Source organism: Nerophis lumbriciformis, linkage group LG06, assembly GCF_033978685.3.
Source record: "Nerophis lumbriciformis linkage group LG06, RoL_Nlum_v2.1, whole genome shotgun sequence".
In the NCBI taxonomy this organism is placed as follows: domain Eukaryota; kingdom Metazoa; phylum Chordata; class Actinopteri; order Syngnathiformes; family Syngnathidae; genus Nerophis; species Nerophis lumbriciformis.
The window spans coordinates 30,581,493-30,609,054 of NC_084553.2; the positions used below are offsets into that span (position 1 = coordinate 30,581,493).

The 27,562-nt window shown below is 42.4% G+C and overlaps 1 protein-coding gene across 1 annotated transcript in view; it reads right to left on the reverse strand.

Annotated features, from left to right (window-relative positions):
* myzap (myocardial zonula adherens protein) overlaps positions 1 to 24,222 on the reverse strand; it is a 59,263-nt gene extending 35,041 nt beyond the window's left edge. The window contains exons 1-3 of the mRNA XM_072913313.1: positions 23,826 to 24,222; positions 21,996 to 22,076; positions 1,005 to 1,082 (exon numbers count right to left, since the gene is read on the reverse strand). Of these exons, the coding sequence (XP_072769414.1) occupies positions 1,005 to 1,082; positions 21,996 to 22,076; positions 23,826 to 23,900 (234 nt within the window). The 5' untranslated portion in view covers positions 23,901 to 24,222. The remainder of the gene's footprint in view (positions 1 to 1,004; positions 1,083 to 21,995; positions 22,077 to 23,825) is intronic.
* Positions 24,223 to 27,562: the final 3,340 nt, after the last annotated feature.

Below are 27,562 nucleotides of genomic sequence, written 5' to 3' on the forward strand. Positions count from 1 at the left end.
ATTAAAACCTGTTCTTAATTGTTTTACCTTGGATAAATGAATGTTAAATAAGTATATAACTACATGTAAACTAGAAAGTAATTGTTTATATGCTACATTACCCAGAAGGCTTAGAGCACTGTAGACAGGAAGAGGAAGTATGTCTGAGGTACCTCATTTGATCAATTAAGAGTTAATATGTTGGTACACGTTGTTGTTTCTGCGTTGTCTACACAAGAAACAAACACAAGTTTTGATTGGACAGTTGATGAGCGCCGCTTAGATACAAATTTGATTGGTGAACATGCCATGCGGGGAAGTTGTGAGGCTGCACATTTTTTGGGGATTGTCACCATCACAAAATCCTGGTGAGACTGATTAATATCTATTTGTAAACAGCCTAAAATAATAGTCTGATACAACATACATCTATGTCACTTTGTCAGCCATGTGCAAAACCCATAATCATCATAATGCACATGTTATTATTGTGAGTATATTTGAATGAAATTAAATATGATATTTATTAGTATGGTTGATACTGTCAAGTATCAAGCGATTATGTATTGTAACGTATTAAGAATTAGATTATCTGACTAATGGGGCAGGACATCATAAGCTTTTGATTCTTCCTGATACTTTTCTGATGCACACCTTGTTTCTTTCTTTCCTTTACATTTGATTATTAATATTATTGTTGTGGGGTTTGTTTTTGCAGATGAAGATATTGTATTGGGGATACTTGTTTGTTTAAATGGTCTGTTGTTTTTAAAAATAAAATGAAATGATTGCAATATGTTTATTAATATATAACGGTGTACAACTATACTTGCATCATACTCAAAGATGGATGTAATATTTTGACTCTCTTGAAGCTAAAAGAGGTTCGTTCAATGCCTCCCAGACAATGTCAGTCCGCACTGAGCATTATTATTTTTCTACTGGTAGAATTAATGATACAGTTCTTCGATCGGATGTCATTATTATTAATGTCATTATTAATGTCTAATGTGTTGGTGGCTTACCTGCGTGGGTGACTCTCTGCCAGCTGGCCTCTCCCTTTGGATGAGCCTATTCCTCGTTTTCCAGCCATCTTTGTTATCCTGCACAAAGACAAAACACATGCTCATCAACAAGACAGGACTTTCAAACATGATCATGTTTTTTTTTCTCAAGTTAAAGTTAAAGTACCAATGATTGTCAAACACACACTAGGTGTAGTGAAATGTGTCCTCTGCATTTGACCCATCCCCTTGTTCACCTCCTGGGAGGTGAGGGGAGCAGTAGGCAGCAGCAGTGGCCATGCCCGGGAATCATTTTTGGTGATTTAACCCCCAATTCCAACCCTTGATGCTGCATGCCAAGCAGGGAGGTAATGGGTCCCACTATTATAGTCTTTGGTATGACTCGGCCGGGGTTTGAACTCACGACCTACCCATCTCAGGGCGGACACTCTAACCACATGGCCACTGAACAGGTTACTGCAACTTACTGACGACAAACATCCATCTTTTGTCCCATTCCCACCAAATGTCCAGGAGCTTTCATTTCTAAAAAGTAATACGGCTGTTCTTCGCTACAATGCGCTTTTAATGTCACAGCTGAAGCTACAATACAGATAAAAAAGGTTTCTTAAGCATATTGTACATGTTTTTGGCCTAAATGAAGTGTTAAATTAAGTGTTAAAGGGGAACATTATCACCAGACCTATGTAAGCGTCAATATATACCTTGATGTTGCAGAAAAAAGACCATATATTTTTTTTAACCAATTTCCGAACTCTAAATGGGTGAATTTTGGCGAATTAAACGCCTTTCTATTATTCGCTCTCGGAGCGATGACGTCACAACGTGACGTCACATCAGGAAGCAATCCGCCATTTTCTCAAACACAATACAAACACCGAGTCAAATCAGCTCTGTTATTTTCCGTTTTTTCGACTGTTTTCCGTACTTTGGAGACATCATGCCTCGTCGGTGTGTTGTCGGAGGGTGTAACAACACGAACAAGGACGGATTCAAGTTGCACCAGTGGCCCAAAGATGCAAAAGTGGCAAGAAATTGGACGTTTGTTCCGCACACTTTACCGACGAAAGCTATGCTAGGACAGAGATAGCAAGAATGTGTGGATATCCTGCGACACTCAAAGCAGATGCATTTCCAACGATAAAGTTAAAGAACTCTGCCGCCAGACCCCCAGGAAAAGAGTGCGGATGAGGGTATGTCTAAAGAATATATTAATTGATGAAAACTGGGCTGTCTGCACTCTCAAAGTGCATGTTGTTGCCAAATGTATTTCATATGCTGTAAATCTAGTTCATAGTTGTTAGTTTCCTTTAATGCCAAACAAACACATACCAATCGTTGGTTAGAAGGCGATCGCCGAATACGTCCTCGCTTTCTCCCGTGTCGCTGGCTTTCGTGTCGTTTTCGTCGGTTTCGCTTGCATATGGTTCAAACCGATATGGCTCAATAGCTTCAGTTTCTTCTTCAATTTCGTTTTCGCTACCTGCCTCCACACTACAACCATCCGTTTCAATACATGCGTAATCTGTTAAATCGCTTAAGCCGCTGAAATCCGAGTCTGAATCCGAGCTAATGTCGCTATAAACTTGCAGTTCTATGCGCCATGTTTGTTTGTATCGGCATCACTATGTGACGTCACAGGAAAATGGACGGGTGTATATAACGATGGTTAAAATCAGGCACTTTGAAGCTTTTTTTAGGGATATTGCGTGATGGGTAAAATTTTGAGAAAAACTTCGAAAAATATAATAAGCCACTGGGAACTGATTTTTAATGGTTTTAACCCTTCTGAAATTGTGATAATGTTCCCCTTTACATTACGGTAAGTGGTATTGATGTCTTATATGTATCAGAGTGCAGTATTTGTCTTATTTTCTATAATGTTGTTGCGATCGATAAAGATATTCCCATAGCCAGACTTACGATTCAGGGTCCAAAGTAAACCATGTTTACAACAACGGGCTGCTAACTATCTTCACAAGCGACAATCTCAGATTGACTAACTTTGGCAGACATGTTTAAAGGACTTCATCTTCAACTCCTGCCTCATCAACAACACATTTCAACACTAGTGAGACTTTGACGTGATCAATACCAAAAGACAACAGCAGGACGTAGCATCGGACAACCATCGCAGCCCTCTAGGTTCAAGATGCACTCCATCTTCAACATCAGTAACACAACTTTGGCGTGAGCACTGGGGAATGTCAAAGCAGGAGACGCATTGCTAAGACAGAATGCTAACAACAAAGCTAATGATCTTAGTTGCGACTTTTGACAAAGTTTGTGTTGAAACGATGTACGCCTGTGGTTTCAGCACATGGAAGCCCGGCTACCGCTGAGTACTACAATCTACAGTAGAATACACTCAAGGCTACTATATTGGTAAAGTGTAAAGGTGACTAGATAGGTTTTAGTTCATGTTTAGAGGGATCTAATAATGTTTAAAAACAATATTGTAGCGTTGGATGGGTTTGACAAACGTCTTTCCTTGAAGAGGTCAAGAATTGCTGACGCAATGTGCGATCATTTGTACTTTTAATGATCACGTCAATTTCAAAAAAACACACACACACAAGTGAACGCAAAGCATACTTAGTCAACAGCCACACCTATCACACTGAGGGTGGCCCTATAAAACAACATCAACATTCACAAACATGCACCACACTGTGAATCCACACCAAACAAGAACGACAAACACATTTCTGGAGAACATCCGCACCGCAACACAACATAAACACAACAGAACCAATACCCACAATCCCTTGCAACACCAACTCTTCCGGGACGCTACACAGCCCCCACCTAACTGGGTTCGTTGTCCCCCAACAGCCCATGCGTTCATCACAAAGTCCCGCAAGTGCTGAGGCAACCGGCGTCGTCGATGTCCCTCTGATGTCGGCTGGCTGCTACCACTGTGTGCAGGTAGGTCGGAAGTGGGGGTTACCTCAGCATCCTCGTTGCTTCCTGGGGGTATCTCCCCCTGCGGCAGGGTGCTTGACTCCAAGTTCCCCCGGCTCTGGTCCAATGGCTGGTATGGGGCCAAGCGGTCTCGGTGCAGCACCACCAGCCGGTTCCGAGGTGCCAGTCGTATCCGATAGACCACGTCGGACAACTTCTGGAGGACCTTGCAGGGTCCCACCCAGTGGCTGGTGAGCTTCGGGGAGAGTCCTTTCTTTCTCACCGGGTTATAGACCCAGACATGCGCGCCTGGTTCAAAGTCCTGGCCTCGACTGCGGAGGTCATATGCCCGCTTCTGTTGGACCCCAGCCTCCGTCAGGCTGGTGCGGGCAAAATCGTGAGCCTCCCGCAGCCGCTCCACAAGGTTGTAGTAGTAGTCCAGGCCCGGTGCTCCTCTCACTTCTGGTTCTGGGGCTGGGCCAAAAACCAAATCAACAGGCGTGCGCAGTTCGTGACCAAACATCAATGATGCAGGGGTGCAGCGTGTGGACTCCTGCACCGCTGTCCTGTAGGCCCAAAGAATGAGTGGGAGGTGTAAATCCCAGTCTTTCTGCCGCTTATCGGTGAGGATGGCAAGTTGTGTGGCCAAGGTTCTATTAAAACGCTCCACCAACCCGTCACTCTGAGGATGCAGCGGCGTGGTGCGAGTCTTTTTCACACCCAGGCGACGGCACACCTCTTGGAATACCTGGGACTCGAAGTTCCGTCCCTGGTCACTGTGCAACTCCTCTGGAGCTCCAAATCGGCAGAACATCTCCGAAACCAATCTCTCTGCCGTTGTCGCAGTGCTCTGGTCGGGTACCGCATACGCTTCTGGCCATTTCGTGAAGTAATCCATGGCCACCAAGATGTAACGGTTTCCGCTATCAGTGACCGGAAATGGGCCGAGAATGTCCACACCCACTCGTTCCATGGGGGCCCCCACCTGGAACTGCTGTAGGGGAGCATGGGAGCGGCGTGTTGGGCCTTTCTTTGCTGTGCAGGCATCACAGCGGTGGACGTGCATCTCCACGTCACGGCGACAGCCTGGCCAGTAAAAGCGCTGCCTCAGTCGGAGCAAGGTCTTGGTCACTCCAAAATGGCCAGTCCCTGGGAAGCCATGCATCACTTCGAGGACCTGAGGCCGCAGCACACGGGGCACCACAAGTTGGAGGGCAGCATGTTGTCCTGTCGGGGCTTCCCAGCGACGATATAGCAGGTCGCGAGACAACAGGAGGCTGTCCCACTGGGAGTACAGTGCTTTGGTCTCAGTGTCCAAGTGCACCACTGTGGCCCATTCCGGTCGCTGCTGTGCCCCCACCCAGCTGCGAGCTCTCTCAAGCACTGGGTCTTGTCTTTGATGGTCGATCAATTGTTGGGGGGTGAAGCTGTCCAGGTCGACTGAGATGTCATGTTGCCTGACTGCAGCTACTGATGGGTCTGGCATGCACCGCTCTTCCGCCCGCTGGCAGAAACGACACGCCTCCTCACAGGGCCGTCTGGACAGTGCATCAGCGTTGCCGTGCAGGCGGCCTGGTCGATGAGAAATCGTTAAGTCATATTCCTGCAAGATCTCGACCCACCTGGCCAGCTGCCCCTCGGGTTCCTTGAAGTTCAGCAACCAGGTGAGGGAGGCATGATCCGTCCGCAACACAAACCGTTGACCATACAGGTAGGGACGGAAATGACGAAGGCCCAGGACAATTGCCAACAATTCCCGACGGGTGACGCAGTAGTTCCGCTCTGGCTTGCTCAGCCCCCGACTGTAAAAGGCCACAACCTGCTCACCGTGATTCCCTTCCTGTGACAGCACAACCCCCACGCCGACATCACTGGCATCTGTATCAACCACGAAAGGTCGGCTGGGGTCTGGGTAGGCCAACACTGGGGCTCGGACCAAGGCCTCTCGCAGCTGTGCAAAGGCCTCATTGCAGCTGTCAGTCCATTCAAATAACTGTCCCTTGTGTGTGAGCTGGTGCAAGGGGCCAGCAATGGTTGCAAAGTCCTTGATAAATCTCCGGTAATAGGATGCCAGTCCCAAGAAACTCCGCAACTCTTTAACATCCCTTGGCGCCGGCCAGTTACGGACAGTGGCAACTTTGGCTGGATCAGTGGCAACACCTTGCCCACTGACGACATGCCCCAGGAAGGAAACTTCACGCCGAAGCAAATGGCACTTTTTGGGATTCAATCGCAGCCCAGCCTGACGAATGGCCTGGAACACATGCTGGAGGTTCTGTAGAGCCCCCTTAAATCCTGAAGCATGCACCAGGAGGTCATCCAGGTACACCACACAGCGATCACGGGGGATGGATGCCAGCACTCTCTCCATCAACCGCTCAAACGTGGCAGGTGCGTTGCAAAGCCCGAACGGCATCACCTTGAACTGCCAGAGTCCTTGACCTATTGTGAACGCTGTCTTTGGTCGAGCTTCGGCGGCCAACTCCACCTGCCAATAGCCACTGCGGAGATCCAGGGAGCTGAACCAGGAGGAGCCAGTGATGTAGTCCAGCGTATCATCTATGCGCGGCAACGGGTAGGAGTCCTTGCGTGTTACATCGTTGAGCCGTCTGTAGTCGACGCAGAACCGCCATGAGCCGTCCTTCTTCTTGACCAGAACTGCGGGTGCTGCCCATGGACTGCTGGAGGGCTCGATGACGCCCGCCTGGCGCATCTCCTCGATTTTCTCTTGGGCAGCCATTCGTTTGGCAAGGGGCAGACGGCGTGGGTGTAGCCGGATTGGTCGTGCGTCTCCTGTGTCGATGTCGTGGAGTACGAGACTGGTGTGAATGCAGTCTTCATCTTTCGCTGCAAAAATGTCTTGAAAGGCATTCAGTATGCTTTTCAGTCGCTCCTGCTGGGTGGTATCCGAGCCTTGACTGCTTCGCTCAAACAGTTCTGCAATAGCCTGCTGGGTCTCTATAGTAGGCGGCCTATTAGTAGAAGGGTTAGGGTGAGACTTCTTCTGGTCCACCATGAAGGCCGTAGCCGCGGATGGCTCTGTGGGGGCTGTCACTCTGCAGGCGCCTGGCTCATCAGTACCCTGGAGGGAAACTGTTTTCTCACCAAGATGAAGCATGGCCCTAGGCACATCGACCACAGCTCTCCACATCTCCAACAGGTCAAGCCCAACAATACAGAGGTCTTGAATGTTGGCCAGCCAGAATGGATGTCGTCTCTCTTGACCCGCCACCTTAATGCACACTGTCCCTTTGCCCAGCATGGCAGCCTTGCTCCCTGTGACGGTTGTAATTCGGGCGTTGGTGTTAGTCCAGCCTGATGGCAAGCTGTGTTGCAAGTGGGGAAGGACACCCGGCCGGATAATGGAGATAGTGGACCCCGTGTCAACCAGGGCTCTGCAGACTGTTCCATCAAGCTCACATTCCAGGTATAGCCCCGGGGCCCTGCCCAGGCGGCCCAGGCGCTGTGCATCACATTCGGGTACAGTGGAAACCATCCCGGGTGTCAGTTCCCCGACACTGACACCCCTCTCTAGTTTGACGACGCCTCAGCGGCAACATCAATGGGGGCAGGGGCTGGACAGTGTCTTGCAATGTGGCCAGGGACACCGCAGCGGTAACAGTTCACTTCGGTCTGCCTTCTCCGGGAGGAGCGTGGCCGTGGCGTTGCAGTCACTTGGTCGGCTCCCTCTCGTTCTGTCCCGTCCCATCCAGCCTGGCGGACTCGCGGAACATCACGGCGGCCATCTGGACACAGAACGTGCTCCACACGTTCGGCTTCAGTCAATGCGGCAGAGAGAGAGTGTTTAGCAAACATTCTGAGATGTTCCCGAAGTCGTTCAGGCTGTAGACCACGGACAAAGGCTTGCACGGTGAGCTCTTCCTGTAATACTTCTGGAAACGCTGGGTGGCCCCTTCGCACCAGACGGCGAAGGTCGGCAGCATAAGCTCCGAGACTTTCTCCCAAAAGGCGTCGCCGCTTGTACAGCTGCTCTCGTGCTTCGTCTGCATGGATTGGTCGCCCGTAACGTCGTTGAAGAGCCTCACGCATGGCCCCCCAATCAGCCAATTCCTCCTCTTGTAAATCGACTAAACACTGTAGGGCTGGGCCTTCCAGGGACAGCGCCACATGCCCTGCGGTTGCCACATCAGACCAGCCATTCAAACGTGCTGCTAGCTGGACCTGGAGAAGGAAGGATTCAATAGAGCCTTCTCCACTATAGTGAGGAAGCTTTGGTGTGGCGATGCTTGGCCTGTAGTCATCTCGCAGGGAATTTGTGTCCACCATCACCGCAGGAGAGGCACTTCTTCGCCAGGCACTCCTTCCCACACGAGGCGCACTTCTTCCATCTGGCTGAACTTCCAATCTTATCCCATCATTTTGAGCTTCCATTCTTCCTCCAAATGGATGAGCCTCCCGTCCACTAGGGCGGCGCAGGTTCCTCTCTTTTACTTGTTGATGAGGTAGTTGAGCCTCCAATCCACCAGGGCGGCGCTTGTTCCTTTCCTCTTCCTGGTGACGAGGCAGGTGGTCTTCATCCGGAAGTGCATTCTCCCAGCACTTGATAAGATCTTCAGGCTTCTTTGAGAAAGCCATCCCACATCTGACACCAATGTAGCGTTGGATGGGTTTGACAAACGTCTTTCCTTGAAGAAGTCAAGAATTGCTGACGCAATATGAGATCATTTGTACTTTTAATGATCACGTCAATTTCAAAAAACACACACACACAAGTGAACGCAAAGCATACTTAGTCAACAGCCACACCTATCACACTGAGGGTGGCCCTATAAAACAACATCAACATTCACAAACATGCACCACACTGTGAATCCACACCAAACAAGAACGACAAACACATTTCTGGAGAACATCCGCACCGCAACACAACATAAACACAACAGAACCAATACCCACAATCCCTTGCAACACCAACTCTTCCGGGACGCTACAATATTTAAAAGGTCGTAAACTGCTTTTTATGCAGAAAATGTCCAGTACTAATCATCCATGATAAACAAGGGATGATTATATGTGCAAGTGTGGCTCTTCCGAAAAGGTCAGGAACTTCATTTTCCAACCCTTGATGCTGGTTCAGGTGTAACACTCCTGTGGTGGAAAAGAGGCTGATGTTTCTCAACTAACATTCCAGACCCGTTGTCCATCAAAGGAGGCGTCAGTCTCTACATGGAGTCGAGATAAGAGCGAGGAGGACCAGAACAAAGACCTCAGTGTTGTTGTTGTATGGAGGAAGGCCAGCCTCATATTTCTCCACCATTTCACTTTACTTCTGACAAATGATGAGTGCCTCTCAACAATGCTGCCATGTGCTGTTGAAATGCGTCCAAACACACACTGCTCAAAGTGTTTGCTGGATTTTGGAGCCAAAACCACCGACGCACCATTTTGTTGGAAAGGAGTACGTTTATTTCACTTTGTTTTGTTGCCATGAGGAGAAAGAAGAAAATAATGTACCCTAAAACCAATACTTGATTAAAAAAAATGATTACAAACAATCATAGAAGCATATATATATTATATAAAGTAGGGGTGTCAAATTCCATCCATTTTCCACCGCTTGTCCCTTACAGGGTCGCGGGCGGTGCTAGAGCCTATCCCAGCTGCATTCGGGCAGGAGGCGGGGTACACCCTGGACAAGTCGCCACCTCATCAGAGGGCCAACACAGATAGACAGACAACATTCACACTCACACACTAGGGCCCATTTAGTGTTGCCAATCAACCTATCCCCAGGTGCATGTTTTTGGAGGTGGGAGGAAGCCGGGGTCAGAGGGAGAACATGCAAACTCCACACAGAAAGATCCTTCGTATTGTGAGGCACACGTACTAACCCCTGTTCCACAGTGCTGCCCGGGTGTCCAATTATTGCGTTAATTAATTACAGTCATATTTGGCGCATTATGTTTTGAATCGCGTTAAGAAAATTTTTCATCTCTAACGTTATAGTCTCTGGAGCTTCATCACTTTATTTTGTGATGATGAACAATTACATGTTTGATGTAATTGTTCATCATAAATGACTACACTTCATATTGTCTAAAGCAGACAAAAAGGAACACGTTCCATGTGAAAGACTTGCTTTTGTATTTTTTCAGAAGTGTATTTACTCTTTTTTTAAACTTCAGTATTTTAATTGGACCTGGTGTTTTATTTTAGTACATGGCTAAGGCTGAATCTGTTTAAGTCTGTTAAAAACAATAAATGACTTCAGGATGCCATTTTTTTGTTATATATAAATTTTTTGATCTGCCACAATAATGTCCATCCATTCATCCATTTTCTACCACTTGTCCCTTTTGAGGTCGCAGGGGGTGCTGGAGCCTATCCCAGCTGCACACGGGCAGAAGGCGGTGTACACCCTGGACAACAGACAACATTCACACTCACATTCACACACTAGGGTTGATTTAGTGTTGCCAATCAACCTATCCCCAGGTGCATGTCTTTGGAGGTGGGAGGAAGCCGGAGTACCCGGAATGAACCCACGCAGTCACGGGGAGAACATGCAAACTCTCCACACAGAAAGACCCTGAGCCCAGGATCGAACTCAGGACCTTCGTATTGTACGCACTAACCCCTGTGCTACATTAATGTAATACATCTAAATGAAAATACCTCAAATGGAAGGCTTTTCTCAGCATTTTTAGGTAAGATTTTAAAAAGGTTAACTAGATTAATTAGTTACAACTCATAATTAATTAATCACATGTTTTAATCGCTTGACACTATAAATGTATTTAATCATAGCTTTGTAATTATTATCAAAAAAGAAGTTTGAAATAAAATATATTTATTTAACATCGTAAGTTCCACGTGAGTTCCACTGACATATCCAAACAACGTAAATGTGTGTCTTTGGAGTAATTACATGGCAGGACAACAGTAAAACACTTTAGTGAGTCATTCAAAGCGCACAAAGGTTATCTTGTGTCGTGTGGCTTTATTATGAAGTACAAAAGGTAGACTCATTCAAGGATTGAGTCAAGGCCACTTTGAGGAGAATGAACCTTTGGGGTAAAAACATCCAAAACAGTCAAGGAGGAGACGTCTTTTGTGTGAAGACGACATATCGAGTCTCAGCTAGGATATAATGGCCGCTTGGATGGTGTCCTTGTTGTGTCAGATTCCGGGACACTCCCTTTCTATATTTGTAGCTCACACAAACACACTTTTGTCTGGATATTGCATGTCTGGATTAAATGTACAGCACTGTTCTTGTTCCCTTCTCAGAATGCTGCCAACAATGCATGACATCTCAGAAACTAAATGATCTTTAATGTCAAAAGAAGTAAAAAAAACGAAAAAAGGCAACGAACAAGATAATGCTGCTGGTGCTTCTTTTGGGGGTGTTAGCATTGGAGGAATTAACAATGCATCCAAACAAGTGTTTAGGAGGCCTAATGAAGCCTGGTGAGCATTGCTTGGTGTGACTTTTAACACTTTTTTGAGTTTAGCACAAAGAAGTCCTGAATGTTCCTTTTTTCTTGAATCAGCCTTTTATTGATATGTATCTGCAGTTTATTATACAGCACCAAATGCTGCTTGTTATACATTATGTCAATGTTGGGAAAGTTATGTGCTTCACTGGAACAATCAAACCAGTGGTCAGTGCTTGATGGACTAAAACCCTCCTTTTTCATGGCTGTTGGCATGATCCCAGGACGCAGAGAACGGTACAGTGACGTAAAAAATGATTTAAGGATTCCCTTTATTAAATTTTCACAAATAGATACAGTGTGTTTTAATATTTTAATGAACCTTCAATGGCTGTGCAATTATATGGTCAAGATTTGAGAATTTAAAACACACTAGTTTTAATCTGGACCTGTCCTAATCTGGTCTAGACCCTACAAAAATAGTTAAATGTGTCTCTAATGCTTGTGCCGCACAATACGAAGGAAAGATCCCTGGGCTCGGGGTCTTTCTGTGTGCAGTTTGCATGTTCTCCCCGTGACTGCATGGGCTCCCTTCCTCCCACCTCCAAAGACATGCACCTGAGGATAGGTTGTTTAGCAACACTAAATTGTCCCAAGTGTGTGAATGTGATGAGGTGGCGACTTGTCCAGGGTGTAAGTGCCTTCCGCCCGAGTGCAGCTGGGATAGGCTCCAGCACCACCCACGACCCAGAGAGGGTGTCTGTATGCCGTCTCTGTTGCAGTTTAACAAATATAACTAAGGTTTCACAAATCACAAAATGTTTTTTTATGATTATTCAGGGTATATCTAGTCCAGATTTGAGATGTGTTGGTTTAGGTTTAGGCAGCACGGTGGAACAGGGGTTAGTGCAGTGGTTCTTAACCTGGGTTCGATCGAACCCTAGGGGTTCGGTGAGTCGGCCTCAGGGGTTCGGCAGAGGTCAAAACACACCCGACTCATCGTGTAAATACAAACTTCTCCCTATCGGCGTATTACGGATACGGCAACAGCTGACTGGTTTGCAGGTGTGTAATTTGTTGTGAGTTTATGCACTGTGTTGGTTTTGTTCTTTGAACAAGGTGATGTTCATTCACGGTTCATTTTGTGCACTAGTATAAAAACATGGTAACACTTTAGTATGGGGAACATATTCACCATTAATTAGTTGCTTATTAACATGCAAATTAGTAACATATTGGCTCTTAACTAGTCATTATTAAGTACTTATTAATGCCTTTTTCGGCATGGCCTTATTATAACCCTAATCCTCTAACCCTGACCCTAACCCTAACCATAACCAAATAACTCTAAATTAAGTCTTTGTTACTTAGAATATGTTCCTCATACTAAAGTGTTACCAAAAACATATAACTTTGTCTTGAATTTGAAAAAAAAAACCATTTTATTTTTCACAAAAGAAGGGTTCGGTGAATGCGCATATGAAACTGGTGGGGTTCGGTACCTCCAACAAGGTTAAGAACCACTGGGTTAGTGTATGTGCCTCACAATACGAAGGTCCTGAGTTCAATCCCGGGCTCGGGATCTTTCTGTGTGGAGTTTGCATGTTCTCCCCGTGACTGCGTGGGTTTCCTCCGGGTACTCCGGCTTCCTCCCACCTCCCACATGCACCTGGGGATAGGTTGATTGGCAACACTAAATTGGCCCTAGTGTGTGAATGTGAGTGTGAATGTTGTCTGTCTATCTGTGTTGGCCCTGCGATGAGATGGCAACTTGTCCAGGGTGTACACCGCCTATAGCCCGAATGCAGCTGAGATAGGCTCCAGCACCCCCCGCAACCCCAAAAGGGACAAGCGGTAGAAAATGGATGGATGGATGCATGGATGGTTTAGGTTTCAATTTGGACCAGTAGTAATCTTGATTGCATGCCTAATTGCATTTGCAAAAACCAATGATAACTTAATGAATCAGAAGCCAACTTAGCCTCTTCAAATGACGCTGGTAGATACATTCTACTGGTTGGCAGTCAGGGACAGGTGAGCCTCTTGATTGCCAACTAAGGCTACGTTGACACAGCAGGGTGTCCAATTGTTTTTTTTGTCGGATCAGATTTTTTTATGTAATTGTTCACCTTACAAAAAAAATGCGATGTCTAACATGAACACAAACTAACCCACATACAGACATGACGTCACGCGTGCTGCAGTGTTTATGGAAGCTTCAATTCTAGTAGGTCTCATTCATGGCACATTTGTGGTAATTACAAGGACATTGCTCAAGCAAAGTGAACATTTTCTGAACTGAATTATTGCGCGTAGTAGATTAAGAAGGAGGAGGCCAAGCTTTTCTGCTCTGGCATTGACGCGAGTTCCTAAACTATTATTTTCGTCTGTTTTATTTCTCATTTGTCAACTATTTATTTTGCAACTGTCAATTTTGGCCAAGAATTATGACGCTAATCGCTTTTTGATGACGTTTTGGTCAGATGAACGCGACCGGAGTGTTCAGACTGCAGTTGCAGTGCATACATCTCTGATTTATATCCACCTACAAAGGAGGCTTGGGTCAGATTTAAAAAACATTGGAATTGCATTGTTCACATTGAAATGAAAGAAGCCGATACAGATCACACATGGGGGAAAAAAATGGAATTGACTTGCAGTGTTAACAAGGCCTGGAAACAGGTGAGGAGAACGGAGCTGACAACAGGGGTAAAGTAACCACTTAATATGCCAACAAAGAAAGTGGCACTAAGAAAATAAGAGTGCAAACAGGAAATGATACAAAACAAAGAAGCATAATGAACAAAGTGTAAAAGTGTCTTAAAGGATCATGGCATCTTTGTTAGGTGGCAATTGTTCAATCTGGGAAACTTGTAGGTTGATGACATGTTTCTGACTTCAAACTGGAAGTAGCTGATCACATTCTTTTAAAAACACTCACTAAAGTCCTCTAATGCAGCGTTTTTCAGCCACTGTGCCGCACACTACTGTGCCGTGAAATATTGTCTTGTGTGCCGTGGGAAATTATACAATTTTACCTAATTGGTCTAAATACATTTTTTGCAAACCAATAATTATAATCCGCAAATAATGTGCCGTTGTTGAGTGTCTGTGCTGTCTAGAGATCGACAGAGTAACCATGTAAATACTCTTCCATGTCAGTAGGTGGCAGCAGGGCAGTTAACAAATTGCTTTGTCGGCCTATTTTGAGACAAGAGAATTAGTGATGCATGGATGGTTATGGTTTGAATTCATATCAAACAATTGTGGCAGGTATTTGATGAGAACAACTTTATATTGTCAATATAGGCTGCTGAGTTTCATCAGTCAGTGTTCAAAAATTCAGTGCAGAAAAATTCCGTGCAAAAAAATTCAGTGCAGAAAAATTTGCTGCTTCAAAACGCAAGACCCACTTCCGGTAAATTAAGACTGAAGCAATCGATGCTGTCACATAACCAGCCAATGAGGTATCAAGTTTGAAGTCACGTGACACAGGTCTTACATGCAACCAGGCCATGTAATCTCTGTACTTTATTTCAACTGTGGAGGTTGCTGTGATTTAATGAAAAACATCCCAAGATTCCGCAAAAAAAAGGATTAAAGCTGCTCATACGATCGTACAAACACCTACACAACAATGACGGAAACTAAAAACATAATAACAGACTATTTCAAAAACGGAATAAAATTGTAGTTTTTTACTTAATAAGACACTCAGAATGTACATGAAAATACAGATTGTGGAATTACAATATTCACTATTTACAATAAAACACCGAATATTGAGAATATATGAAGGTTGCTACTCTACTTCCCAGACCAGATGTCTTATATAATCGAGTAAGAACAAAAAAAGATGCAACAAACACGGCAAAACATAAACGCAAAGGGTAAAAAACATAGGATAGGATAAGATAGACTTTTATTTATTCCACAATGGGGAAATTACGTTATTGCAGTTCAGGTTTTTACATACAGTAACGTAAGTAAAACGTAATGAAAAACAAACAAATAGTAATAAATATAGATATTGCACAGTAATATGAGTAAATAAATACAAAAAACACTAACATTACACACCAAGAAAAAAGCTGCCAGTAATCTCACAAGTGTTTTGTAAAGTCTAATGGTTGTGGGTAGAAAGGACGTGCGATAGCGTTATTTCTTGCACCGTGGATGTAACAGTCGAATGCTGAAGGAGCTACTCAGGGCCTCCACAGTGCCGTGCATGAGGTGAGACAGATTGGACATTATGGATGTCAACTTGGTCAGCATTCTGCTGTCAGCTACCTCCTCAATTCTGTCTAGTGGGCAGCCTAGGACGGAATCAACTCTTTTAATCAGTTAATTAAATTTGTTCCTGTCTCTGACCATGCTGCCCCCACCCCAGAAAAAGACGGCATAGAACACTGCAGAAGCCACCACGGTGTCTTAAAGGTGCGCAGCAGTGACGCGCACACCCCGAAGGACCTCAGTCTCCTCAAGAGGTGTAGGCGACTTTGACCCTTTTTGTACAAACCCTGTTTCCATATGAGTTGGGAAATTGTGTTAGATGTAAATATAAACGGAATACAATGATTTGCAAATCATATTCAACCCATATTCAGTTGAATATGCTACAAAGACAACATATTTGATGTTCAAACTGATAATTTTTATTTTTTTGCAATTAATCATTAACTTTAGAATTTGATGCCAGCAACATGTGACAAAGAAGTTGGGAAAGGTGGCAATAAATACTGATAAAGTTGAGGAATGCTCATCAAACACTTATTTAGAACATCCCACAGGTGTGCAGGCTAATTGGGAACAGGTGGGTGCCATGATTGGCTATTAAAACAGCTTCCCAAAAAATGCTCAGTCTTTCACAAGAAAGGATGGGGCGAGGTACACCCCTTTGTCCACAACTGCGTGAGCAAATAGTCAAAACAGTTTAAGAACAACGTTTGTCAAAGTGCAATTGCAAGAAATTTAGGGATTTCAACATCTACGGTCCATAAATATCATCAAAAGGTTCAGAGAATCTGGAGAAATCACTCCACGTAAGCGGCATGGCCGGAAACCAACATTGAATGACCGTGACCTTCGATCCCTAAGATGGCACTGTATCAAAAACCGACATCAATCTCTAAAGAGTATCACCACGTGGGCTCAGGAACACTTCAGAAAACCACTGTCACTAAATTCGTGACAGTGATAAGTTTGTGGCTACATCTGTAAGTGCAAGTTAAAGCTCTACTATGCAAAGCGAAAGCCATTTATCAACAACACCCAGAAACGGCGCCGGCTTCTCTGGGCCCGAGATCATTTAAGATGGACTCATGCAAAGTGGAAAAGTGTTCTGTGGTCTGACGAGTCCACATTTCAAATAGTTTTTGGAAATATTCGACATCGTGTCATCCGGACCAAAGGGGAAGCGAACCATCCAGACTGTTATCGACGCAAAGTTCAAAAGCCAGCATCTGTGATGGTATGGGGGTGCATTAGTGCCCAAGGCATGGGTAACTTACACATCTGTGAAGGCACCATTAATGCTGAAAGGTACATACAGGTTTTGGAACAACATATGCTGCCATCTAAGCGCCGTCTTTTTCATGGACGCCCCTGCTTATTTCAGCAAGACAATGCCAAGCCACATTTAGCACGTGTTACAACAGCGTGGCTTCGTAAAAAAAAAGTGCGGGTACTTTTCTGGCCCGCCTGCAGTCCAGACCTGTCTCCCATCGAAAATGTGTGGTGCATTATGAAGCGTAAAATACGACAGCGGAGACCCCGGACTGTTGAACGACTGAAACTCTACATAAAACAAGAATGGGAAAGAATTCCACTTTCAAAGCTTCAACAATTAGTTTCCTCAATTCCCAATCGTTTATTGAGTCTTGTTAAAAGAAAAGGCCATGTAACACAGTGGTGAACATGCCCTTTCCCAACTACTTTGGCACGTGTTGCAGCCATGAAATTCTAAGTTAAAGATTATTTGCAAAAAAAAACAAAGTTTATAAGTTTGAACATAAAATACGTATGTCTTTGTAGCATATTCAACTGAATATGGGTTGAATAGGATTTGCAAATCATTGTATTCCGTTTATATGTACATCTAACACAATTTCCCAACTCATATGGAAACGGGGTTTGTACACAGCGTTTAAATTGTATGTCCAGTTTATTATTGAGATGAACACCCAGGTATTTAAATGAGTTCGCTATTTCTATATCTGATCCCTGGATGATATGTGGGTGTGGGTGGTGGAGCTCCATCACAAGCTCTTTTGGTTTAACTGGTGTTCAAGTGCAGGTGATTACGTACACACCAGTCGATGACGCTTGAGATGACTTCTCGGTATTCCTGCTCGCTCAAAAACATATCCCACCACTGTGGAGACGTCTGAGATATTCTGCAGATGGCAACGGATGGAGTCGTGCCTGAAGTCTGAGGTATAGAGCGTGAACAGGTAAGGTGAGAGCACCGTCCCTTGGAGAGCCCCTGTGCTGCAAACTACCACTTTGGAAGAACAGTCACGTAGACTCATGTACTGCGGCCTGTGTAAACAAGCCCCGCCCACTCTTCTTCATGCCTGGTCAGCATGGAGCTGCTGTGACGTAGTTCCTATGGTTACCGTTGTAACCCTTATGTCACTCAAAAGTGAAGATTTTCAGCATTGGAATCATTCCTATCGCTTGAAAACATCCAGAGGGCCGCATTCAAATGTTTATCATGTTTTATTATGCCCAGCTAACTGCCTTTTTGCTGCTTTGCAAGACCTGTGTCACGTGACATATATGTTGACGCCTCATTGGCTGATTCTGAGACGGGATCGATTGCGTCAGTCTTAATTTACCGGAAGTAGGTCTTGCATTTTCAGGCAGCGAATTTGTCTGCACTGAATTTTAAAACACAGAATTTTCAAACACACACAATTGTCTACCAAATGCCAAAAATTCGGTTACATAAATTCAGTGTCAAAAACAAGCTTTTGTAATAAAGACACAAATTAACCGTCATACATTGATTGAATTATTTATTTCAAACCTGCACAGTACAACAACACACTTTTTTTTTTTAAACATTTTGGCAGGGACATTTATGCAAGGCTTGAAAAGGGGTTGGATGAAGCAGATGCTTATAATATCCCTACCCCTCTCACTCATTCCACATTTAACAAACAATATAATACAAGAACAATACTATACAAACAAAAACAAGAAAAGCTCCTGTACACTAACAATACAATAGTACCACTGTTACTATGAGACAAGACAAGACGAGACAAAACACACACACACACACACACACACACACACACACACATACACACACACACAGGCCCAAACACTCTCTGACCATACACCTCTCTCCCATCGCTCTGTGCTGAGGGCATCACTCTCTTTCCTCCTCGTACTTCTTCAGTACTTCTTTTTTAAACAGTCTTTTAAATTGAATCATGTTAGAACAGGTTTTTAACTCGTCCCCTAAGTTGTTCCACAGACTGACTCCACGCACTGAAATGCACATTGATTTTAAAGTTGTTCTAAATTTAGGAAAATACAATTTTTTGTTTCCTCTTAGACTGTAACTATGGTGAGCATCTCTATCCTGGAATAAGTTTTGTATATTGGATGGTAGAGAGTTTTGGGATGCCCTAAACATAATTTGAGCAGTTTTAAAATTGATCACATCGTGCAGTTTAAGTTGCTTTAACTCCATGAATAGTGGATTTGAATGATGTAAGTAGTGAACATTGGACACAATCCTAATGGCCTTTTTCTGCAGAGTGACTAAAGGCTGTAGATGGGATTTATAACAATTTCCCCAGACTTCAACACAATAGTTTAGATAGGACATAATAAATGAATGATACAATAAAAGCAGAGCATTGGTGTTCAATAAACTCCTATAATATACTCACTCCTATACATATATAGGAGTGATGTGTCTTTGCTGGTCACAGTAAATATACATCATTCATGAATGGATTTGATGTACCGGTACTCACACATGCACAAATATTCTAATTAGAAAAGTTATGTCACAGGAACGATTAAGAAAAATTTAAAAATATCCGCTTTGATGTGTTCATTTAAAATACACTATATTTTATTTGCATGTTAGCAGACAGTTGCTGTGCTTCTTATTTCACAACATGTCCCAGCATTCTCACAATCATTTCAGTGCTAAAGTCTAAGTGAGAAAAGTAGAACTGTTAACAACCGTGGGGGAAAAAGCAGGTCAATTCATTTATTTTCTACATTGTTTGTCCTCGTCAGGGTCACAGGGGAGCTGGGGCCAATCCCTGCTGACTTTAAGAGGCAAGAGGCGGGGTCAACCCTGGACTGGTCAAGGGTCAATAACAATGACACATGTACACAAACAACCTTTCACACTTACATTCACACCTGGGGCTTAGCGTATTAAGTGTGCATATGCACACAAACCTGGCGTACGCACTTTTTCACGGCAAAGTTGAGATGTATAAAGAGTGAAATGAACGTGGAAAATTGTGGTGCCTCACGCCAACTTTACTTTACCTCCACTTGCCACCACTCCTCTGGTCTGAGCTGGCCTCTTTACCTGTCCCTGATTGACAAGCCGGACACACCTGTACCTGTCGCTGACTAAAATAATAAAGTATGATAAATATATAAAATGTATAAAATATGTATGTAGAGTATGTTGCTTTGCGCTTCATACGCTTGTTTGCTCTCTGTGCACTTTCCAGCTGCACATCTTTGGGTTTTTTGTGTGTTTTACCTGTGTTTTCCCTTATTAAGAAGGCTTTTTTCTGCACTTGCCTGCCATCTCTGTATGCCGGGATCCAGACAAGAATAGAATGTAACAGGAATAGATTAACCCCATTGTTAGCCACCTCATACTAGCATTTTTTTAAATATATATTTAGTAGGCACAGAAAAGGGAAAGATTGTGTGTTCTTGTCTCACATTTGGATTGTAGATGATGGGCAAAAAAGTTCCCCAAAAAGTAGAATAAATGATTTTCATGATGTGTGCCACCTTTATGAATTCCATTGATGCCATATTGACTTAACTGGTGAATATAGATTTCTGTAACTGTGCCTTTATCCAGATTAGTGATTCTTAAACTGTGGTACGTGTACCACTAGTGTTACGCGGGCTCCACCTAGTAGTACACCACAAAAAAATCACTTGATTAATGTACAGTGTTTTAGTTTCCTATCAAACACAGTATTACTGTTCAAACTGTACATAATGTTACAGTGGTCAAAAATAATACATATACCTGTTAAATAAAACCTCAGCTTTGTTTTTCATGAATACTTAGGCCTACTACTCTACAGTATTTTAATGCGGGTCATTATGGTGGTACTTGGAGAGACACGTTTTTCTGAGGTGGTACTTGGTGAAAAACATTTGAGAACCACTGATCTAGAGCTTTAGCAAAAGGAAGCAATAGGTTCCACCTTCCTCTTCAAAGTTAGGCAACACATTTTTAATTTTAAAAAGGTGTGCAACAGCTGGCCTGCTTTTACTGAGTATGACTCCCAAGCACCTCATGAGTCATAAAATTGAACGTTGATGTGCTGATTTATTTGTGTCATAGCAAACCAATTAAACACACGTCATGGCAGGCGACACGTGCGTTCCTCGCCTGTCAGTGTTCTACCCGTCAGGACCACACCCGCGAGAAAGGGAAGCACACTCCCTGATTACTGAAGTGTGTTATCAGCGTGTGTGTGTGTGTGTGTGTGTGTACGCAAGACCAGGCATGGGTCAAAGTTCACACACCACACAACCACACTTCTACTATAACAGACACACAATAGACAACAAAACAACACATTTCTCATCCTAATATGTGCGCACAGAAAACCCGCACAGTGCCTGCAGCATGTGCACACAATCAAATGCAACATTTTGTTGAAGAGAATTGGTCAAAACAAAGCTAACATAAGCAAACATATATATATATATATATATATATATATATATATATATATATATATATATATATATATATATATATATATATATATATATATATATATATATATATATATATATATAAAGTTAAAAAGTACCAACGATTCACACTAGGTGTGGTGAAATTATTCTCTTCATTTGACCCATCATCCTTGATCGCCCCTTGGGAGGTGAGGGGAGCAGTGAGCAGCAGCGATGGGTGCGCCCGGGAATAATTTTTGGTGATTCAACCCCCAATTCCAACCCTTGATGCTGAGTGTCAAGCAGGGAGGTAATGGGTCCCATTTTTATAGTCTTTGGTATGACTCGGCCGGGGTTTGAACTCACAACCTACCGATCTCAGGGCGGACGCTATATATATATATATATATATATATATATATATATATATATATATATATATATATATATATATATATATATATATATATATATATATATATATATATATATGTATGTATATACCTATATACCTATATACCTATATACATATATATGTATTTATATGTATATAGGTATGTGTGTATATAATATCATGCAGCTAAGGTGGTGGTGTGGATAAAATGTAGACCGCAGGAATATACACTATGTCACACACGCCCTTCTGTCAGGATTACATAAGACAGACATCTTGAGGAAATTTGTTTCATGTCTTTTTAGCCAGACTACGTGGACCTCAGGCAGGATGGTTAAGTGTGGAATTTCAAAAGTGGATTCAGTGAATGAGACTTACTGCATTGGAATAGGCAGACCTGGGCTCCTTGTTTGCGTCATCTCCTGCGTGCAGTGTCAACCTGAGGCGTCGGATCGACCTCTGAAGAGAAAATAGTCAGGGAAAAGTTTAAAAAAATATTCAATCTGTAAGAGTCCATGCATGTCCCAATACTTGACCTAGATCAAGTTTATTAGCTTTTTTTTATACATGATATTTTGTCGATGTGGCTTGTGCAGCCCTTTGAGACACTTGTGATTAAGGGCTATATAAATAAACTTTGATTGATTGATTGATTATGTCTTGATATTACCAGAAAATAACTTATTTTTAATAATTATCACAAAAGGAGGTCTTTCTAAGACTCAGCGTTGTGTTGTTTTTACGTCCTAATATCAACAGAGGTAAACTTATTTTTAAACTTTTATGACAGTCAATAAATGTCACCAAATGATATGCCATTTGTCATTTCTGTTTAGCATTAGTGCTTTATTGTTTTTCAGCCTAATATAACTTAGATTTTTCACTTTTATGACATTTTAGAATGTTGAGACGCTATCTTGGGTTAACTTCTTTTTACACTTGTATGACAACTGAAGAAAAAAAAATTGTGTTTCGACATAATAAACGATTTGTCATGGTTACAGTTTGACCCTGGAACAGATTCTTTTTCCATTGTTGCTCTGCTGTAAGCTTTGATTATGCTTACATTTTTAATTGTTTGATTATACAGTCGTTCCTCGCCACATTGCGCTTCAAATGTTGTGGCTTCACCACATAGCAGATTTTTGGGGGATATTTTTTTATAACACATTCTACAATATTTTTGGTCCTAAATTAAGCATTTTCAAGTAAAAGGTTGGCTAAATGAACTAAAACATATCCATACTACAGTAGTATTGGCCACGAGATGAAACCAAACCAATCAGTATTATTGTTCAGTATTGTGGCCACTGATTGGCTCAGCCTCAGAAAGCATTACTATATCGGATTAAAAGAGCGTAAAGGTGACCAAAGTGTGGTATTTAATGTCTAAAGGGCGCTCATAATGTTAAAAAAAAATATTTAGAAGGTTGTACACAAGTTTGAAAATATTTTGTTTATAATGAATGATTCCTGCTTTGCAGAAATCCAAAAATTCATGTCTGGAACCAATTAAAATTGAAAAAAATAAACACGGGACGACTGTAATCTTTAAATGCTTTTAGGTGCTCTATGGCGACCTTAGAAGCCTTGATAGGTGCCTCGTAAAATTAATGTATTTTATTTATTTATGTGGATGCAAGTTAGTGATTTTTGAAGATGTCATTGTACTTTGTTATTATTTTATTTATTTTAATAAAAATAAATACAATAAAATGTTATAATTATAAAATAATAAAAACTAAATCAGATAAAAATAAATGACTAATTATTTCATAAAATTACATAGTAATTTAAGGAAAAATATGGAAGATATAGAAGAAATACTATAAATACTATAAAAATGTTTAAATAAATATAAGTACCCTGAAGTGCAAATAGATTACTTAGTATTTGTGCAAACAGGCTGAGTTGACTGGATGTTTAAGTAGTGTTGTGTCAGATCAGTGTTAAAATAAACATGAAAGCTGTCTGCCTGCAGCACATTCAGCTCCTCTTACACTGCATATTCTTCTGTTACACACATTCTATACAACACATACTGGACTGTGTTTGACAAGAGAACATGCACAAAATGCATGGGAGTACAGCAGTGGAGGGAGGGGTCAAAACACACACAGTAGTGTTTGCAAAATAAAGAGTAGCGTAAAAAGAAGACCAAGAAGAAGAACGTTGTGAGAAAGAGTGCATGTCTGTTGTACTTCTTACCTCACTGCCAGACTCTGGAGAGTTCTCTGTAGTTGTGGTGCTGGAAAAGGATCGTCCATGTCCGGAGTGAAGCATGTCTCCTCTTGTGTCCGCTCCACGGCTCCACTTGGTGTCTCACCGCCTTCCCCGACCCTGCAGACCCTCCTCCCACTCTTCCTCTCACTGCTCCTTCCTGAGTTGTGCTCCAACTCTCACAGGCACCATCAAGCAATTCCTCTCTAGTTAAAGCAAGGTGAGGGTCGCTGTATAACCGCACAGGTTCACACACAGCCACACAGCGGGGTCATTGTTCGATTCCCGGTCTGGCTGCAGCACTGTCCACCTGGCTTGACAGGCTCGTCAGTCTCTCAGCAATCACGCAGATGCTCGCTCGCTTTCTCTCTGAGCTCCCATCAGACCTGTTGGGCCACATTTCACCTGCCTGCTCCTCTGAACTGAGAGCAGGACTTGCACAGGGCGGGCCAGGCCCTCCCACCTGGCCTGGAACAGGTGGAGCTGCCAGGACAGGGAGTCTTGCCTCAAGTCACAGGGAAGAACCTTCACAGTATCACTAGTAGATATTTTACAAGTAGAAACTGTAACTCCCTGAGAATGCGCATTGGAATGCTAAGAGATGATGGAAAGGCACATAATACAGTAGTTAGTACAGTATCACAACATATCATAGCAGGATCCTCATTCATGCAAACAAGTCAAACAAATATGATCAAGACTTCCATATTAAAAGTTGTAGCCAATAAAAGACAAGCAGGTCTCACATACGTGCATAAAAAGTCAAACAAAATGAGCAGGAAACATCATCATCAGAAGAAGAAGAGGAAATAACAACAATAACAATAACGAAAATGTGCAATTCCGGTAGGAGTTGTGTGTGAATGCCCAATGTGAGCAAGCCGCCGGACCACCGATAAGCGTAAGTGGAACTGGAATGCTTGAATGTCCAGGGTGAGTGGAGTGTGTGGATGTTGGAACGGTTCAAATCAGTTGAGAAATGTGGGATATGCTTTAGGTGCCCATTTATTGTCAATGGGGAGGAGATTCTGGGAAATTCTGGGAAAACCGGGAATTTTGCGTTCAATATATCTGAAGAATACTGTGTGTGAATGGTTGAAAGGTTGGAATCAGGTTTAAAAATGGCGCTAATTTTGAGAATTTAGGGCATTGTAGAACTATGAATACGTCCATTCATTTAAATAGGAATTTCCTGGAAATTTGGGAATTTTTTAAAATATTGATACTGGCACAATTGTCCTAGATGATGTGAATGGACTGCTGTTGGAATTTTGGGAATTGGTTAAAAAATGTTGACATAGTCACAGTTTGAATTGAGAATGAGTTTTTCGGAATTCCCGGAATTTCGGGAAAACCAGGGAATTTGTATGGTAAAAAACAAATAACTTTTGTTGTCCTAACTTAGAGGAATGATTTGATGGTGGAATGGTTGGAATCGCTTGAAAGATGTGGACTCTGAATACCTTCCAGCAAGAGGTGAAAATAGAGCTTTGAAAAACCGGGAAATCTCGGAATTCCTGGAATTTTTTTAACTTGGAAAATGGTAGTTTGATTGTGCAGGGTGAATGGAGTGTGTGGATGGTGGAACAGTTTGAATCTGGTGAGAAATGCGGGACGTTTTAAAATTGGCCCATTCATTTTTTATGAGAAAAATGACCCGGAAAACTGGAAATTATGGGCAATCTGGGATATTTTTGAAAAATGTTTTTTTTAACGGTTCCAATCGGGTGAAAACTGTGGGCTGTGGCTTCCAACGAACTTAGTTGGTAGTGGAAGAATAATATTAAATACATGAGAAGAAGAATAATAATGCAAAATTAGGATAACAATACAAAGAATGACTGGAAGAACAGATAGATTAACCAGTGTTTGCGAGCGCCCCCGAGAGAGCCGCAAAAAATCTGTGGTCTGTTTGGGCTGCAGCGGCACTCAGTTGTAATACACTTTTACACCACTTGTGGCAGTAATGACAATTCAAACAAACAGAAGAAATCTGTAGCTAAAGTCATAGAGAAGTTTCTTAAGTGCAAAAATGATGACTAAAGTGGTGAAGCTGTATTTTCATTTGCACCTTTATTGACAGCTAAGTTAAGAAACATATTCATTATCAATTTAGTTGATTTATTTTAGCACAACAAAATTGTATGTACATTACATTTTTTGTCAGTTATTTATGAGTCCCTTCTTATGTATATATAGTATATATGGTTAGTGTTTATTTTTCTAATCAGCCTGACCTAAACATAGGGTTTATGTGTTAAATAAATGTTCATCTTTGTGATTAACATGGGCTTTTAAATAATTTAAAAAGAAAATATACTGTAAGCAGGTTAGATATAATTATTGAATACGATTAAAATCAAGAGTATGATTAATAATTCAGTGTTAATATTGGAGTGGAAATGATAGTCAACAAGGTCAAAATGGTTAAGAGCCCCTAGGTAAACGGAAGGTAAAGGTGCAGTAATAAAAATAGTAACCAACTATAAAATAAATACACGATTAAAAAACAACGTCAGTATGTCGACATCATAATAACAGATTATAAAAGCCTTTATCTGGTGACTCCACATGTGGTTTGTTTCAGTTTGATTGGTGAACTAGTGACCTCTGACTGCTTCTTGAGATCAAAGTCAACCAAAACCAAAAACTTAACTACTTTCTACATGTATCATATTTGGAGACAAAATATACAAATGACACAAGTCTTTTTTTCTTGTTTTTCCAGATTAAGCTTGACCTTTGACCTATACCCTTATTCTTTAGCAAATGGAAAGCTCTGAAACCAAGGAACCAGACCTGATGTTTTGGTGCATGCTTATTAGATTGGAAAAAAAGACAAGCAAATAAACATAAACATAGATAGTGGGTACAGTATTGTAACACACACATGGTTATCTACACACAGTGTGGCTCCCAGCTGTTGGAAGCAATGATTCATTGATGAGGATGATGGCGATGAAGACAAGGGCTCATATTATTTTTTAATGTCACTCTTACCAACACAGCTCAAATGCATGGCAACACACCAGTGTCACCAAGTGTGTGTGTGTGTGTGTGTGTGTGTGTGTGTGTGTGTGTGTGTGTGTGTGTGTGTGTGTGTGTGTGTGTGTGTGTGTGTGTGTGTGTGTGTGTGTTATTGTATTATCTACCCTTCTTGAGACATCAACAAGGAAAACTACCTTCCATATGAGGACCGGTGAACAAGTTAGGACCGAAATCATGGTCCCAATACAGAAAACCATTGCATCTGATAGAGAGCCAAATACTGGAGTCCGTGAACATTGCTCCAAAGTCAGGATTTTTTGTTGATTTAATGTGCATACAAAAGTAAACATTGACAGGTGCAAAGGCAGCAATATATGATAAAACAAGACGGTAGCTAAAGAAGGACTTCCCTATTCATACCCGGAAAAAACCTGGCATTTGTCCATTGTTTAGAACTGAAAGCGCTAATGAGTGTTTATAGACACAGAAAATATACAGTAAAATACCTGTGCAGGTGAACAGCTGATTTTACGACTTCTGGTGCTGACCTAAGACAACCCGCATTCCACAACCCGCATTCCATATGTGACCATAGGATGAACAAATACACTACGGTACTAAGACTATAGTGGTCATTAACAGTTAGCTTCTACAACTGGGTTTGTCACCGGCCTTAAGCACCTTGTGAAAGGATTGCAGACTACCTTGTCTGTATGCACATGTACTATGTGAGCAAG